Below are 14,442 nucleotides of genomic sequence, written 5' to 3' on the forward strand. Positions count from 1 at the left end.
GAACGTTTTCGTGGTACAGATGCACTTCAACATCGACGCTCTGTCAAACAGCGGTGGCCGACTGAACAACATGCAGAGACGAAATACGGGGAGATGCTGCACATGGTGTGTCGTCAGGGACCACTGAGAGTTGTCTGCTGCACCAGGATTAAGAGCATTCGTGCCTCTGGCTAGGCTGCCACTGACACCGCGACTTCGCCATGCATGGCTACTCTGATGTCGTGAAAGAGCTGAGGAGAAGGTCGAATGGAGCTCAGTAGTCTTCAGTAACAAGAGTGGGTACAGTCTCTTTGCGATTGTTTTACATACACGCGTGGGGAGTACAGGAGGTCGCAGGCTTCACGATGTGGGGGAGACTTAAGTTACAATTCACCGTCTAATCTGGAGTTTCTGGTGGGTAAAGTCACAGGTACCAGCTACATTGCGCTGGTTGTGATCCCGGTGCTACTCCCATCCCTTCTACAATAACGGGTTATGCTTTTTCAGTAGGACAATGCATATCTACGTAAGGCTGCTGCATGGTCTTCATAGAGTACACAATTGCCCTGACCAGCAAGATCACCTGATCCCTCGACAGTTGAACACGTATGGTACATGATGAAGTGGGAACTTACTACTTCTCCAGGGTCTGCAAGGATCATTGAAGAATTGCAACAAAAGACGGAAGAGGTTTGGGACAATGTACCGCAGGGTGCCATTCGCCACCTTAATGATCATTTGCATGCGAAGATACACGTCTGCGTTGGAACCAGAGGGGGGCCCTCTGTGCAGTGATTCATTTATTTTGGCACTCTTTAGTCTGACATGTGTGTTTCATTTGGTCGGAATTAGTTATCATATACTCCTAAGTGACGAAAGTGACGAACTACCTACCACTTCACTTGTCAATACAATGACCGTATACTTGGGGGGGGAGGGGGGTTGCATTTTTTCCCAACATTGTACAGGATGTTTCAAAAAGAAAAGGATACACCTATTTCGAAGGCATATATTTATTAAACTTTAAGACATACGAATATGAAACTCTACACACATTTTTACGAACCTCTCAAGTTCAGATTACAGATGTTCAATATGTTTTCCATCCGCGAAACGAACAAATCACGTCGATACTCAAATTCCTCCCATACTCGGGCAAGCATGTACTTCGTCAATGATGTTATGGCAGTACGGATCCTGTTCATCAACAGTTCCATGTTCTGCGTGAGTGGTGGTACATAAACGTTGTCTTTAACGGAGCCCAACAGGAACAAGTCAGAGGGTTTCAAATCCGGAGACCGTGGAGTCCTGCTGAGACATGCTAAGCCGCCAGCTCCTTGACGAGCAATCCAACGGTTCGGTAGAGTTTCATTCAGATATTCACGCACTTGGCGACTCCAGTGAGTGGGTGACCCGTCTTGTTGAAAAATGAAATTGTCTTCGTGCAGCCTCGGAAACAACCAGTTTCGCAACATTGCGAGATACTGCTGACCGTTATCCGTGTTTCTATCGAAGAAGAATGGGCCGTAAACAGATGATCGGGATATCGCCCAAAACACATTGACCTTGGGCGAATCTCGTACATGTTCAGTTGCTGCATGTGGGTTCTGTAGGTCCCAAATTCGAACATTCTGTTTTTTACTTGAACACTAACACAGAAAGTCACTTCATCAATGCCGTAAGGGATTAGCCGAGCGGTCTGAGGCGCTACAGTCATGGACTGTGCGGCTGGTCCCGGCGGAGGTTCGAGTCCTCCCTCGGGCATGGGTGTGTGTGTTTGTCCTTAGGATAATTTAGGTTAAATAGTGTCTAAGCTTAGGGACTGATGACCTTAGCAGTTAAGCACCATAAAATTTCACACACACACACTTCATCACTGCGAAAGTGTTATCATTGTCAATAGCATCAAGAATCTCGATGGAAAATGCCACACGTTTGCATCTGTCATCAGGACGTAGAGCTTGTAACAGCTTGTACGGCTTCATAACCAACCGACGGCTCAAAACACGCCAAATTGTTGTTGTAGGCAGTTGTGACTTCTCATTGGCACGACGAGTTGATTTTGAAGGACTATGTTGGAAAGCAGTTTGAATTCGTGCAACATTTTCTACAAGAACACGAGGGCGGCCAGAACTCTTTCCTTTACTTACACACCATGTATCTAGAAACTATCGATACCATCTGCGAATGTTCCACCCGTTCGGAGGATCAGTTTGGTACCTCAGCCCGAAACGTCCTTGCACTGTAATCACGTAATTGCACTTCGCAAACTGGAGAACTCAAAATAATTTCTGCTGCGGAGAAGCCATTTTAAACATACGAGGGGCGTTTGAAAAGTCCGTGCAAAGTCCGAGAGATGTCACCACCGACACGTATCGAGGCCATTTTTAGTTATTAGCATCTTTGGAAAGAACGCACACCAAGTTTCAGCTGTATTGGTCTATTTCTTTGTGTTTGGCATTCGTGTGAATAAAGGAAGTCGAGTGATTGTCAAAAAATGAACGAGAAAGAATTTCGTGTGGTAATTAAATATTATTTTATGAAAGGCAAAACGCCTCAGGAGACTAAAGAGAAGCTTGATAAACATTACAGAGACTCTGCAGCTTCGATTAGAACAGTTTATAAGTGGTTACAAAATTTTCGGAGTGGCCATATGGGCACAAGTGATGCTGAACTTTGTGGACGCCCTGTGGAGGTTATGACTCAAGAAATCATTGATAAAATCCATGATATGGTGATGGATGACAGAAGAGCTAAGGTGCGTGAGATTGCTAGTGCTATGGGTATCTCGAATGGACGGGAACATAATATTTTGCATAAACATTTGGACATGAGAAAGCTATCCAGAAGATGGGTTTTGCGATTACTAAGGCTTGACCAAAAACGGAATCGTGTGAAGTGTTGCAAGGATGGTTTGCAGCTGCTCAGGTAGAATCCGCGGGACTTTAAGCGTCGTTGCCTCACTGTGGATGAAACGTGGTTACATTACTATAATCCTGAGACCAAACAGCAATCTAAACAATGGGTTGCCAAGGGAGAATCTGCACCAAAAAAGGCGAAGAACATTTCTTCGGCCGGAAAGGTTATGAATACGATCTTTTGGGATTCGCAACGGATAATCCTCATCGGATATCTGGAAAAGGGTAAAACTATTACAGGTGCATGTTTTTCATCGTTATTGGACCGTTGGTAAACCGAGCTGCAAGAAAATCGCCGGCGATTGGACCGCAAAAAAGTCCTCTTCCATCACGACAATGCACCAGCACACACCTCAGCAGCTGTGGTCTTAAAATTTATGGAAATAGGATTCCAACTCGTTTCACATCCCCCCTATTCTCCAGACTTGGCTCCCTCGGACTACTGTTTATTCCCCAATTTGAAGAAATGGCTGGCGGGACAAAGATTTTTTTCATACGAGGAGGTAATTGCAGCAACTAATAGCTATTTTGCAGACTTGGACTCTTCCTATTATTCGGAAGGGAGCAACAAATTAGAACAGCGTTGGATGAAGTGTGTAAGTCTAAAAGGAGACTATGTCGAAAAATGAAAAAGATTTACCCTAAACACGTAAGTTGTTTTCATGTTTTCACGGACTTTTCAAACGCCCGTCGTATGCGGTTACCAAGCAAAACAGAAGACAACTGACATCTAGCGGCTATTAATATAAACTAGACTATGTATTCGTTCATACAGTGGCCGAGCCGAAACGCAGCGACTGATAGTTTGGACAAAATAATACTTTTTAATACGTATATGAGAGTTGGCAATACTTTCTTAGGATTTAAAGGTTGGCTACAGCGCGCATACACAAGCTCTGGAATCTAAGATATTGTTGTCGCGCTTAGCAGCGCACGGAGTAACTAGTGGCAGTTTTGAAGCCAATGTGGGAGCCCGCCTGCTGTGTTGCGCACGTGTGTTGTGCGAGGGGTCGTCGCCGAGCTGCCATACTGCCGTGTACGCCAGCGGCGACACAAGATTTGGTATTTAGTTGATGTTTTTTATAATTTGCAGCACGTTTATTAATTTAAAGAAAAGGGTTTGTGTATGTGTGTAGCAGCAGACGGTAATTTTGATAATGATAGGAGTTGAAATCTTAAGGGAAGCCATTGTTAGGCGAATAGATTAAGTATTGATTTTTGTCATTGATTTCTTTTGTAATTGTCAGGGAATTGTTTCACTATGCATTTAACTGAGAAGTATTTCAGTCTGTCTCAAGAGTTTGATTAATTTGTAATATTGCTTTAATGCCACTGGAGGCAAATTTACATACGAAGCGATTGTTCAAAGAGTTTCTAGGGTTTTTTAATTGAATGAGAAAGAATCGCTTTCAGAGTATAGTTCATTACTTGTTTTGATTATCATTTATCGAGTTTAGATTTTACCAAACCCTTTCTCTTGGATTATATGTAGTTGTAGTAAGCAGCAGCAGCCGCAGCAACAGCAGGAGCCGCCCATACAGAACATGCATTGCACTCAGCATGAATAATAGGCCTTTTTATGTTTTTGTTAAATAATGGAATGCAGCAAATCAAGCAGTGGCAGCAGAAAGACCAAGTAAGTTATTTGTTGCGCACAGGACCAATTAAAAATATAAAGTTTAGGCCATCTCTGTAATAGTAAAGTTAACAAGAGTACAAGTACGAGATTTTCAGTAGAAAACACGAGATAAGAAGAAAGAGCTTGCGACTTTCATATATTCTGTTTGAAACACCCTGTATCATAGAATGAAATTTTCACTGTACAGCGGAGAGTGCGCTGATATGAAACTTCCTAGCAGATTAAAACTGTGTGCCGGACCGAGACTCGAACTCGGGACCATTGCCTTTAGCGGGCAAGTGCTCTACCGACTCAGCTACCCAAGCACGACTCACGCCCCGTCCCCACAGCTTTAATTCCGCCAGTACCTCGTCTCCTAATATCTGCCAGGAAGTTCCATATCAGCGCACACTCCGCTGTAGAGTGAAAATCTCATTCTAGAAACATCCCCCACGCTGTGGCTAAGCCATGTCTCCGCAATATCCTTTCTTCCAGGAGTGCTAGTTCTGGAAGGTTCGCAGGAGAGCTTCTATGAAGTTTGGAAGGTAGGAGACGAAGTACTGTCGTGCTTGGGTAGCTCAGTCAGTAGAGCACTTTCCCGCGAAAGGCAAAGGTCCCCAGTTCGAGTCTCGGTCCGGCACACAGCTTTAAACTGCCAGGAAGTTTCACCCTTCATCATAGCAGGTGTGCTCTACCAGTAGAAAAATGTGACCTCGAGATCTGTTCTGGGATCACTTGCTAGCGACTGGAGTTTTGTGGAGGCGGTACCTTGGCGCCGACGGAGCTGGCGACCTCCAGGAGCCTCGTGTTGAACTCAAGCGGGCGGCAGTTGCAGATCTTGTGCTGGAGCCTCAGCGCCTCCAGGCAGCGGGCCGCGCCGTCCATCGCCTCCATCTGGCACAGCCGGTCGCCCATCTCCGCCGCGGACCCCATGGCGCTCTCGTACTGCCGGTAGGCGCGCTGCAGCCACAGGCTCTGCAACACCACGACGGCGACACCGACAGTAAGGGCGTCACCAACACCGACTCAAAGGAAGGCCTGCAGGTGTGCGTAACGGCAGCGTAATAGGTCCGCTGCATTTTATGATTTACGTAAACGATCTGCTTGATGGTGTTGACAGCGGCATTAGATTGTTTGCCGATGATGCTGCAGTCTACAGGAAAGTAGTTTCACACGAAAGCTGTGAACAAATCAATGAGGATTTGAAGAAAATAAATGCGTGGTGTAATGACTGGCAGTTATCTGTGAATATTAGTAAGTGTAACCTACTGCGCATAACAAGGCGAAAATCCTCATTAATGTACGAGTACAAAATAAATGCCCAGTCTTTGGAAGCGGTAACATCCGTCAAGTATCTTGGTGGCACTATTCGAAATGATCTCAAATGGAATGACCAGATTACACAAGTAAGGGGTAAGGCGAACTCTAGATTGCGGTTTATTGGTAGAATCCTGAAGCGGTACAGTCCTTCAACAAAGGAAAAAGCTTACAATACGTTAGTTCGTCGTCTTAGAGTATTGTTCGTCTGTATGGAACCCTTACAAGTTGGGTCTGATTCAAGAGATTGAGAAGGTCCAAATAAGAGCGGCAAGTTTCGTGACTGGTTCATTTAGCCATCGCGAGAGCGTTACTAATCTCATAGAAAGTTTGAAGTGTGGGACACACTTGCAGATAGACAGCGCTCTAAACGGAAGGGGCTGCTCACTAAATTCCAAAATCCGATCTTCGCAGAGAATGTAGAACATATATTATTACCACCAACTTTCAAATCGCAGAATGATCACCATTCAAAGCCGCGAGTGGAACAGATGGACTCCGCTTGGTGGCTAGCGGAATATATATGTAGATGAAGATATAGATTGTTGTTTCGTCTTCTCCTGACCTGCTACCACTGCTGCTGTTGTCTGTACTGCTAGTATTGCCTGTGGAGTGATTCTACGTACTTCCTCGTCGCCGCCTGTACTTTCGTCGCTGCGGTTCATGCCAGTACCGACTCAAAGGAAGGCCTAGGCGCTTGTTCGTGACGTCACGTCAACTAGGCACGGCGAACGCCAGGTTTGTTGCAGGCAGAAACGCCTGGGCGTGCTTATCACTATAAATCTCTTATTTTTGGTCAAAATGTTTGGTATTGTTTTGGATTCTGCAGTTTTATTTACATGAAAGATTTTCTTACTATCGTAAAGCTAAAAATGAAGATCATAGTTCTGTACTACTGAATCCTGTCGAAACAAACGTAGATCAATATGAGAAGATGCTCTGTCCCGTTGCAAGCTTCGGAAATTTTATATTCAAGTAGCTGTATTTACTTGATCCATTTTGCTATCGAAACTTACCCCAACCCCCTTACAATGAACTAGTTTCTTTTATTTATTTTCGTTTGACGTCGTCACTGGGAATGTGAACTAATTTACATGTGTAAATGGCCGACTGTTGCCAGTCATTAGATTACAGTCGTTTTCAACGAAAGGAATTCTAAACAGGAAACAAAATAGCGTCATACATCGAAAATACTGCTGAGCTTAAACTTTTTTAAACATGCACATTAGAATAGATAAATATTCCCCTCTTGCAACTGAAAGGAGAAACTTTATAAGATAAAAAGATATTATTTGATAAAACAAGTATCTCTCTTGTGACTTCTGAAAATTTCCCGGCGTATTTCTTCTTCTAATAATTTCCGGGTATGCAGCCGGATCCCGTCGACATTCTGCCACGATATTTCGGGTCAGAGACGTCCGGCCATCATCTTTTACTTTCACCACGGAGGGCAGCACGTACAACTTGGCTATGCCGCGCATGTCAACACCTGACGCATGCTCTGTAGGATGCCAGTACATTTCGCATTCGCGAGATTCGGCATAAATATCGCGACTGCACCTGGTTCTTTCCCTGAGACCCTGCACCCCATACTTGCCTCTTTCCTTCCCACATCCCTCCCTTCCCGGCCCTCTTCAGCGCGCCCCCCACCCATCTCCCCCCTCTCTTCCCCTCCCTCCCTCCCGCCCTTCTTCCGGTCTCCCTCGTCTCCTTGCGCCTGGCAGATCCTTCGTTTTGATCATCGTCAGTGTGCCACGTCAGTGTTGTGTTTAGTGCTGTTTCTCCTGTGCGTCAAAAGGTGTGATTTTAATTCTGTACTGCCTTGAGGTTCCACATCAGTGTTTGTTATGTGCTACGCCATCTGTCGATTCTTTTTATGCTCCAGTCATACTGTGCCTTGTGTTCTTTTAATTGTCGCAGTGTGTGGCTTTTCGTGTGCGCTACTTTTAAAGAGTTTTTTATCTCCATTTTACAGTCGCCCCTTTTTTGTCTATTGCCTTCCATGATGTTCCCCCTTTTTTATATCTATGTTCGCCATATTCTCTCCTTTGTTATTTTTAAATGTCTTCTATTGCTCGTTCTATGTCTTTCGGCTGAAGAGCAGCGCATGTGCTGCTGCCAGCCCGCCCCAATGGGGAATTGAAATACAATAAAGACAAAAAAAAAACTGGGCTCTTCAGTAGTTGTGTACTCACCTGATGATGGCCGTACGTCTCTGGGCCGAAATATCGTGGCAGAATGTAGACGGGATCCCGTTGCATATCCGGAAATTATTAGAAGAAGTATCTCTCTTTTGCCTCTTCTTCTGTCCCCCACCCCTTCCCTCAACGTGTACAATCGCAATATATTTCATTAACATTCAGTGCTCCTCACCCCATAGTCAACCAATATACCTAAAGAAGAGCACCAATATGTTCACAGTTTCTTGTACAAGCAACCCAGTACAAAAGTAACTTCCTCGGATTTACAAATAAGGTAAAGAAGCATGTATTCTGATGCTGCTGGACCAAGTTGTTTTTGTATGTCAATCCTTAAAACAGGTGGAAATTTAAGTTCAGAAGTACACTATTTGTTAAGACGTGTAATGAATTGCACAATTAATTGATTGCAAAAATCTCTCAGAGCAATGTGTGTTGTTCAACTACCGCCAATAGTTTCACAATTTCCTGTTACAGAGAGGGAGACACTACCATTATGAGTATGCCTGAGCAGACCTGGCGTTCGCCGTGCCTAGCTGACGTGACGTCACCAACAAGCGCCGAGGCCTTCCTTTGAGTCGGTGTTGGCATCACCCGCAGCCACGACAGTACAGGCGGCGACGTAGAATCACTCCACAGGCAATACTAGCAGTACAGACGACAGCAGCAGTGGTGGCAGGTCAGGAGAAGACGAAACAACAAACTATCTACATCTTCATCTACATATATATTCCGCTAGTCACCAAGCGGTGTCCCTCAGTTCCACTCGCGGATCGCGCGAGGTAAAAACGACTGTCTGAACGCCTAAGTACGAGCTCTAATTTGCCTTATCTTTGAATGGTGATCATTGCGCGATTTGAAAGTTGGTGGTAATAATATATGCTCTACATGCTCGGCGAAGATCGGATTTCGGAATTTAGTGAGCAGCCCCTTCCGTTTAGAGCGCTGTCTATCTGCAAGTGTGTCCCACACTTCAAACTTTCCCTCGCGATGGCTAAATGAACCAGTCACGAATATTGCCGCTCTTCTTTGGATTTTCTCAATCTCTTGAGTCAGACCCAACTGGTAAGGGTCCCGTACAGACGAACAATACTCTAAGACTGGACGAACTAACGTATTGTAAGCTATTTCGTTTGTTGAAGGACTGCATCGCTCCAGGATTCTCCCAATAAACCGCAATCTAGAGTTCGCCATACCCCTTACTTGTGTAATCTGATCTGTCCATCTGAGATCATTTCGAATAGTCACATCCAGGTACTTGGCGGATGTTACCGCTTCCAAAGACCGGGCATTTATTTTGTACTCGTACGTTAATGGGGATTTTCGCCTTGTTATACGCAGTAAGTTACATTTACTAATATTGAGAGATAACTTACTTTATGCAAATCCTCATTGATTTGTTCAAATGGCTCTGAGCACTATGGGACTTAACATCTGTGGTCATCAGTGCCCTAGACTTAGAACTACTTAAACCTAACTAACCTAAGGACATCACATACATCCATGCCCGAGGCAGGATTCGAACCTGCGACCGTAGCACCAGCGCGGTTCCGGACTGGAGCGCCTAGAACCGCTCGGCCACAACGGCCGGCCATTGATTTGTTCACAACTTTCGTGTGATACTACTTTCCTGTAGACTACAGCATCATCGGCAAACAGTCTAATGCCGCTGTCAGTACCATCAACCAGACCGTTTATGTAAATCGTAACAAGCAGCGGACCTATTAAGCTGCCCTGGCGCACACCTGAAAGTACGCTTGTGTCTGTTGAAGTCACCTCGTTCAGGACGACAAACTGCTCCCTGTATGTTAGAAAACTTTCTATCCGACAGCATATGTCATCGGATAGACCGTAAGGGCGTACTTTTTGGAGCAAGCGACATTGCGGAACTGAGTTAAAGGCCTTTCGAAAGTCGTGAAATATGAAGAATAAATGTTAACTAGTTACGTAGGTTAGGTGATGCATTCTTCTTATTAAGGTGCTGCTTCGTTTCGAAGGTTGACTATCATTATGGAAAATCTGGTTTTTGTTTTCAGATATAATCAGTAACAGAGGACTGCATCCGAACCAGTCTCTCAGAGTCTTCAACCATATTTTTAGACTCAATTGTCTTCAGTGACCGTCCGTTACGATCACACACTTTTATCCGCGTTGTCACGTAACGGATGATATCTTTTCGCATTCCCTGTGTGCTGTATAAAACTTCGATAGGGCGCCTCTTAAAAACAAGGGAAACTTGTTTGTCTTCTTTCTCTGTACTTTTCCTTCCATTATTAAATTTTCCATAAGAGCCTGAAAAATGTAAGAGGAAGAGAGAATGCCCATTCATTACTCAGTGCTATTCGGAGATGTACAGTACAATACGATGGCGTGGTACCGGTACAGTTTCGCAGAACACATTGACATGCACCTTGTGTGTGGGGAAGTACGTTGCAATGTTCTCCTGCTGAAAGGCTATACAGAGAACGATTCAGTGGAGCATTCCACTGAACGATTTTAGTGAGGGAACCTGGGGTCAGAGAAAGCAACTTAAGCAGATATAGAAATAAATTTGTGTACTGCTTTCTGTAGCATTACTGTTTTAAGTTTTATTTACAACTAACATGAGCACAAGTTTAGACGTACTGCACTGTTTATTTACATTATTTTCTTTATTTCCAGTAAGGAAGCTGTAACACCATAACTCTAGTGCTTTACTGATTTAGTTTGCTTTTGTTTTATTTAATGTTACATCCCCCCCCATGAACCATGGACCTTGCCGTTGGTGGGGAGGCTTGTGTGCCTCAGCGATACAGATAGCCATACTTTAGGTACAACCACAACGGAGGGGTATCTGTTGAGAGGCCAGACAAACGTGTTGTTCCTGAAAAGGAGCAGCAGCCTTTTCAGTAGTTGCAACAGTCTGGATGATTGACTGATCTGGCCTTGCAACATTACCCAAAACGGCCTTGCTGTGCTGGTACTGCGAACGGCTGAAAGAAAGGGGAAACTACAGCCGTAATTTTTCACGAGGACATGCAGCTTTACTGTGTGATTAAATGATGATGGCGTCCTCTTGGGTAAAATATTCCAGAGGTAAAATAGTCCCCGATTTGGATCTCCGGGCGGGGACTACTCAAGAGGATGTCGTTATCAGGAGAAAGAAAACTATCGTTCTACGGATCGGAGCTTGGAATGTCAGATCCCTCAATCGGGCAGGTAGGTTAGAAAATTTAAAGGGAAATGGATAGGTTAACGTTAGATATAGTGGGAATTAGTGAAGTTCGATGGCAGGAGGAACAACACTTTTGGTCCGGTGACTACACGGTTATAAACACAAAATCAAATAGGGGTTATGCAGGAGTAGGTTTAATAATGAATAGGAAAATAGGAATGCGGGTAAGCTACTACAAACAGCACAGTGAACGCGTTATTGTGGCCAAGATAGATACGAAGCCCACACCTACTACAGTAGTACAAGTTTATATGCCAACTAGCTCTGCAGATGACGAAGAAATTGAAGAAATGTATGATGAAATAAAAGAAATTAATCAGATAGTGATGGGAGACGAAAATTTAATAGTCATGGGTGACTGGAATTCGAGTGTAGGAAAAGGGAGAGAAGGAAACGTAGTAGGTGAATATGGATTGGGGGTAAGAAATGAAAGAGGAAGCCGTCTGGTAGAGTTTTGCACAGAGCACAACTTAATCATAGCTAACACTAGGTTTAAGAATCATGAAAGAAGGTTGTATACGGAAAGAGCCATGGAGATACTAAAAAGTATCAGATGTGGACTCTGACCACAATCTATTGGTTGTGACCTGTAGATTAAAACTGAAGAAACTGCAAAAAGGTGGGAATTTAAGGAGATGGGACCTGGTTAAACTGAAAGAACCAGAGGTTGCACAGAGTTTCAGGGAGAGCATAAGGGAGCAATTGACAGGAATGGGGGAAAGAAATACAGTAGAAGAAGAATGAGTAGCTTTGAGGGATAAAGTAGTGAAGGCACCAGAGGACCAAGTAGGTAAAAAGACGAGGGCTAGTAGAAATCCTTGGGTAACAGAAGAAATACTGAATTTAATTGATGAAAGGAGAAAATATAAAAATGCAGTAAATGAGGCAGGCAAAAAGGAATACAAACGTCTCAAAAATGAGATCGACAGGAAGTGCAAAATGGCTAAGCATGGATGGCTAGTGGACAAATGTAAGGATGTAGAGGCTTATCTCACTAGGGGTAAGATAGATACTGCCTACAGGAAAATTAAAGAGACATTTGGAGATAAGTGAACCACTTGTATGAATATCAAGAGCTCGGATGTAAACCCAGTTATAAGCAAAGAAGGGAAAGCAGAAAGGTGGAAGGAGTATATAGAGGGTCTACACAAGGGCAATGTACTTCAGGACAATATCAAGGAAATGGAAGAGGATGTATATGAAGACGAAATGGGAGATACGATACTGCGTGAAGAGTTTGACAGAGCACTGAAAGACCTGAGTCGAAAGAAGGCCCCAGAGTAAACAACAATCCATTGGAACTATTGACGGCCTTGGGGGATCCAGTCCTGACAAAACTCTACCATCTGGTGAGCAAGATGTATGAAACAGGCGAAATACCCTCAGATTTCAAGAAGAATATAATAACTCCATTCCCAAAGAAAGCTGGTGTTGACAGATGTGAATATTACCGAACAATCAGTTTAATAAGCCACAGCTGCAAAATACTATCGCGAATTCTTTACAGACGAATGGAAGAACTAGTAGAAGCCGACCTCGGGGAAGATCAGTTTGGATTCCGTAGAAATACTGGAACACGTGAGGCAATACTGACCCTACGACTTATCTTAGAAGAAAGGTTAAGGAAAGGCAAACCTACGTTTCTAGCATTTGTAAACTTAGAGAAAGCTTTCGACACTGTTTTCTGGAATACTCTCTTTCAAATTCTGAATGTGGCAGGGGTAAAATACAGGGAGCGAAAGGCTATTTACAATTTTTACAGAAACCTGATGGCAGTTATAAGAATCGAGGGACATGAAAGGGAAGCAGTGGTTGGGAAGGGAGTAAGACAAGGTTGTAGCCTCTCCCCAATGTTATTCAATCTGTATATTGAGCAAGCAGTAAAGGAAACAAAAGAAAAATTCGGAGTAGGTAATAAAATCCATGGAGAAGAAATAAAAGGTTTGAGGTTCGCCGATGACATCGATGACATTGTAATTCTGTCAGAGACAGGAAAGGAGTTGGAAGAGCAGCTGAATGGAATGGACAGTGTCTTGAAAGGAGGATTTAAGATGAACATCAACAAAAGCAAAACGAGGATAATTGAACGTAGTCGAATTAAGTCGAGCGATGCTGAGGGAGTTAGGTTAGGAAATGAGACACTTAAAGTAGTAAAGGAGTTTTGCTATTTGGGGAGAAAAATAACTGATGATGGTCGAAGTAGAGAGGATATAAAATGTAGACTGACAATGGCAAGGAATTCGTTTCTGAAGAAGAGAAGTTTGTTAACATCGAGTATCGATTTAAGTGTCAGGAAGTCATTTCTGACAGTATTTGTATGGAGTGTAGCCATGTATGGAAGTGAAACATGGACGATAAATAGTTTGGACAAGAAGAGAATAGAAGCTTTCGAAATGTGGTGCTACAGAAGAATGCTGAAGATTAGATGGGTAGATCACATAACTAATGATGAAGTATTGAATAGGATTGGGGAGAAGAGAAGTTTGTGGCACAACTTGACCAGAAGAAGGGATCGGTTGGTAGGACATGTTCAGAGGCATCAAGGGATCACCAATTTAGTATTGGAGGGCAGCGTGGAGGGTAAAAATCGTAGAGCGAGACCAAGAGATGAATACACTAAGCAGATTCAGAAGGATGTAGGTTGCAGTAGTTACTGGGAGATGAAGAAGCTTGCACAGGATAGAGTAGAATGGATAGCTGTTTCAAACCAGTCTCAGGACTGAAGATCACAACAACAACAATGTTACATCATTGAGCTTCTACAAATGTGTTTGTTTGAATCGATAACATAAAATTGTATACTGCTTTCTTTATAAGAACCTCGATGTCATGATACGATTCTATGCAATGTACTGTATCTGTCATTTAAATTCTTTGTCCCATTTGGAGGGAACAAAACTTATTGTATATAAATGTAATTTCTGTGTGAATAATTTTTTGTAGAAATATCAATATGTGCAAATATTCTGTTTTATTGAATGAATTTGGTTGCTGTTATGTAATCTGCTGATCCTCACTTAGGGTTCTTAGTTAGTTTGTATGTAAAAGGTGTTGTGGTTCCCCTCGGGAACGGAACTGTATAGCGCGCGCAAATTGTCGGTGGCCTAGGTAGAAAGGGTGGAACAAGAGTCAGTCGTGGACGAGCTACGAGTCGAGGACGAGCTACCAAACTGTGCATTGCCATGTAAAAGATGCATA

The 14,442-nt window shown here is 43.5% G+C and overlaps 1 protein-coding gene across 1 annotated transcript in view; it reads right to left on the reverse strand.

Annotated features, from left to right (window-relative positions):
* LOC126285214 (43 kDa receptor-associated protein of the synapse homolog) overlaps positions 1–14,442 on the reverse strand; it is a 108,993-nt gene that overhangs the window by 21,978 nt on the left and 72,573 nt on the right. Inside the window, exon 7 of the mRNA XM_049984517.1 lies at positions 5,284–5,475. Coding sequence (XP_049840474.1) covers positions 5,284–5,475 — 192 coding nt within the window. The remainder of the gene's footprint in view (positions 1–5,283; positions 5,476–14,442) is intronic.

Source organism: Schistocerca gregaria, chromosome 8 (assembly GCF_023897955.1).
Source record: "Schistocerca gregaria isolate iqSchGreg1 chromosome 8, iqSchGreg1.2, whole genome shotgun sequence".
NCBI classification, from domain to species: Eukaryota; Metazoa; Arthropoda; class Insecta; order Orthoptera; family Acrididae; genus Schistocerca; species Schistocerca gregaria.